Here is a 1140-nt window from a genome sequence, read left to right as displayed (position 1 = left end):
CCCTCACCCACTGGACGGGACAGAGCTCTCAGTGACACAGAGAGTCTGCACACAACGCAGGTGTAGGTTGGAACCTTTTTGCAAACAGCAGCTCTCTGTTATGTCCTTGGTACAGAGGACAGCTCAGAATCCACTGATACGCGTCCTAACCAGTCCTCTGAAAGGCAGGAAGTGGGTTGTGCTCAAGGTGCATCACGGAGGAGGAGGGCCCCGAGTCAGTGTCCCCCAAGGTCGGGGCCGGTCTGTTATCTAACATGGGAGTGGCCTGACACTTTCCTCCCCAGAGCCCCTTCCCCAGAGGCTTCCTTTCATGAGGGGAACAGGATGAAAGCTGTCGCTAAGGTGCCAGGGCACAGCGCATGCCCTGTTGGCCCCTGCACAGGAGGGGCACTGACCGCCTGCTCATCTGTCCCCAGATGGAGGTGGACGCCGAGGAGAAGCGTCATCGCACGCGGTCCAAAGGGGTTCGAGGTACGTGCACGCGTCCCCGAGTCCCTGGACGCTTGAGCGGGTTACCTACACGCTGTAGAGCTGTGGGCATGGCTCCTGCTGACCCCTGCCGAGACACGGCCCTCGCGGGAGTTCTGTGTGGAGGCGGGGTCCTGGTGGTAGATGGCTCACTTTGTCTGTTTCCCATCTCTCTGCAGTTCCCGTGGAGCCAGCCATACAGGAGTTGTTCAGGTGAGTGCGCGGTGGGTAGGCTGTGTCCCCATCTTCGTCCCTGTCGGCAGCTGAGAACACTTCTGCCTCTCAAGGGGTCCACGGTGCTTCTGGGCTCGTGGCGGCTCGTGGCAGCTCGTGCACGCCCTGCCACACTGGAGTGACCTCCCCTGGGACCCGCTGATGGATTGTGCCCCTATACCTCCCCGCCCAGGTGCCCCGTCCCGCTCCAATGCCCCTGAAGCGCTAGTCTCACCTGCCCGCAGCGCGCGGCACCTGTGTAATTAGCTCTTTCCTGTTGCAGCTGCCCCACTCCTGGCTGTGACGGCAGTGGTCACGTCAGTGGCAAATACGCACGACACAGAAGGTAATGCCCGCGTTTCTTCACACCGTGCTGTCACGGGCGACTTACCGGGGGCCCCAAACTAAACGAGGGAGATGAGCGGCGAGAGCGTCGTGCTTATCCTCGGACGGGAGCCC

The 1140-nt window shown here is 61.5% G+C and overlaps 1 protein-coding gene across 1 annotated transcript in view; it reads left to right on the top strand.

The window, feature by feature from the left end:
* The first annotated feature begins 416 nt into the window (after positions 1-416).
* The window catches only part of MYT1L (myelin transcription factor 1 like), a 65627-nt gene continuing 64903 nt past the window's right edge, over positions 417-1140 (top strand). The window contains exons 1-3 of the mRNA XM_023523864.1: positions 417-471; positions 648-681; positions 965-1027. Coding sequence (XP_023379632.1) covers positions 417-471; positions 648-681; positions 965-1027 — 152 coding nt within the window. The remainder of the gene's footprint in view (positions 472-647; positions 682-964; positions 1028-1140) is intronic.

The sequence above is a fragment of the Pteropus vampyrus genome, unplaced genomic scaffold (assembly GCF_000151845.1).
Source record: "Pteropus vampyrus isolate Shadow unplaced genomic scaffold, Pvam_2.0 Scaffold425, whole genome shotgun sequence".
Taxonomy (NCBI): Eukaryota; Metazoa; Chordata; class Mammalia; order Chiroptera; family Pteropodidae; genus Pteropus; species Pteropus vampyrus.
This window is presented reverse-complemented; position numbering and strand designations above follow the sequence as displayed.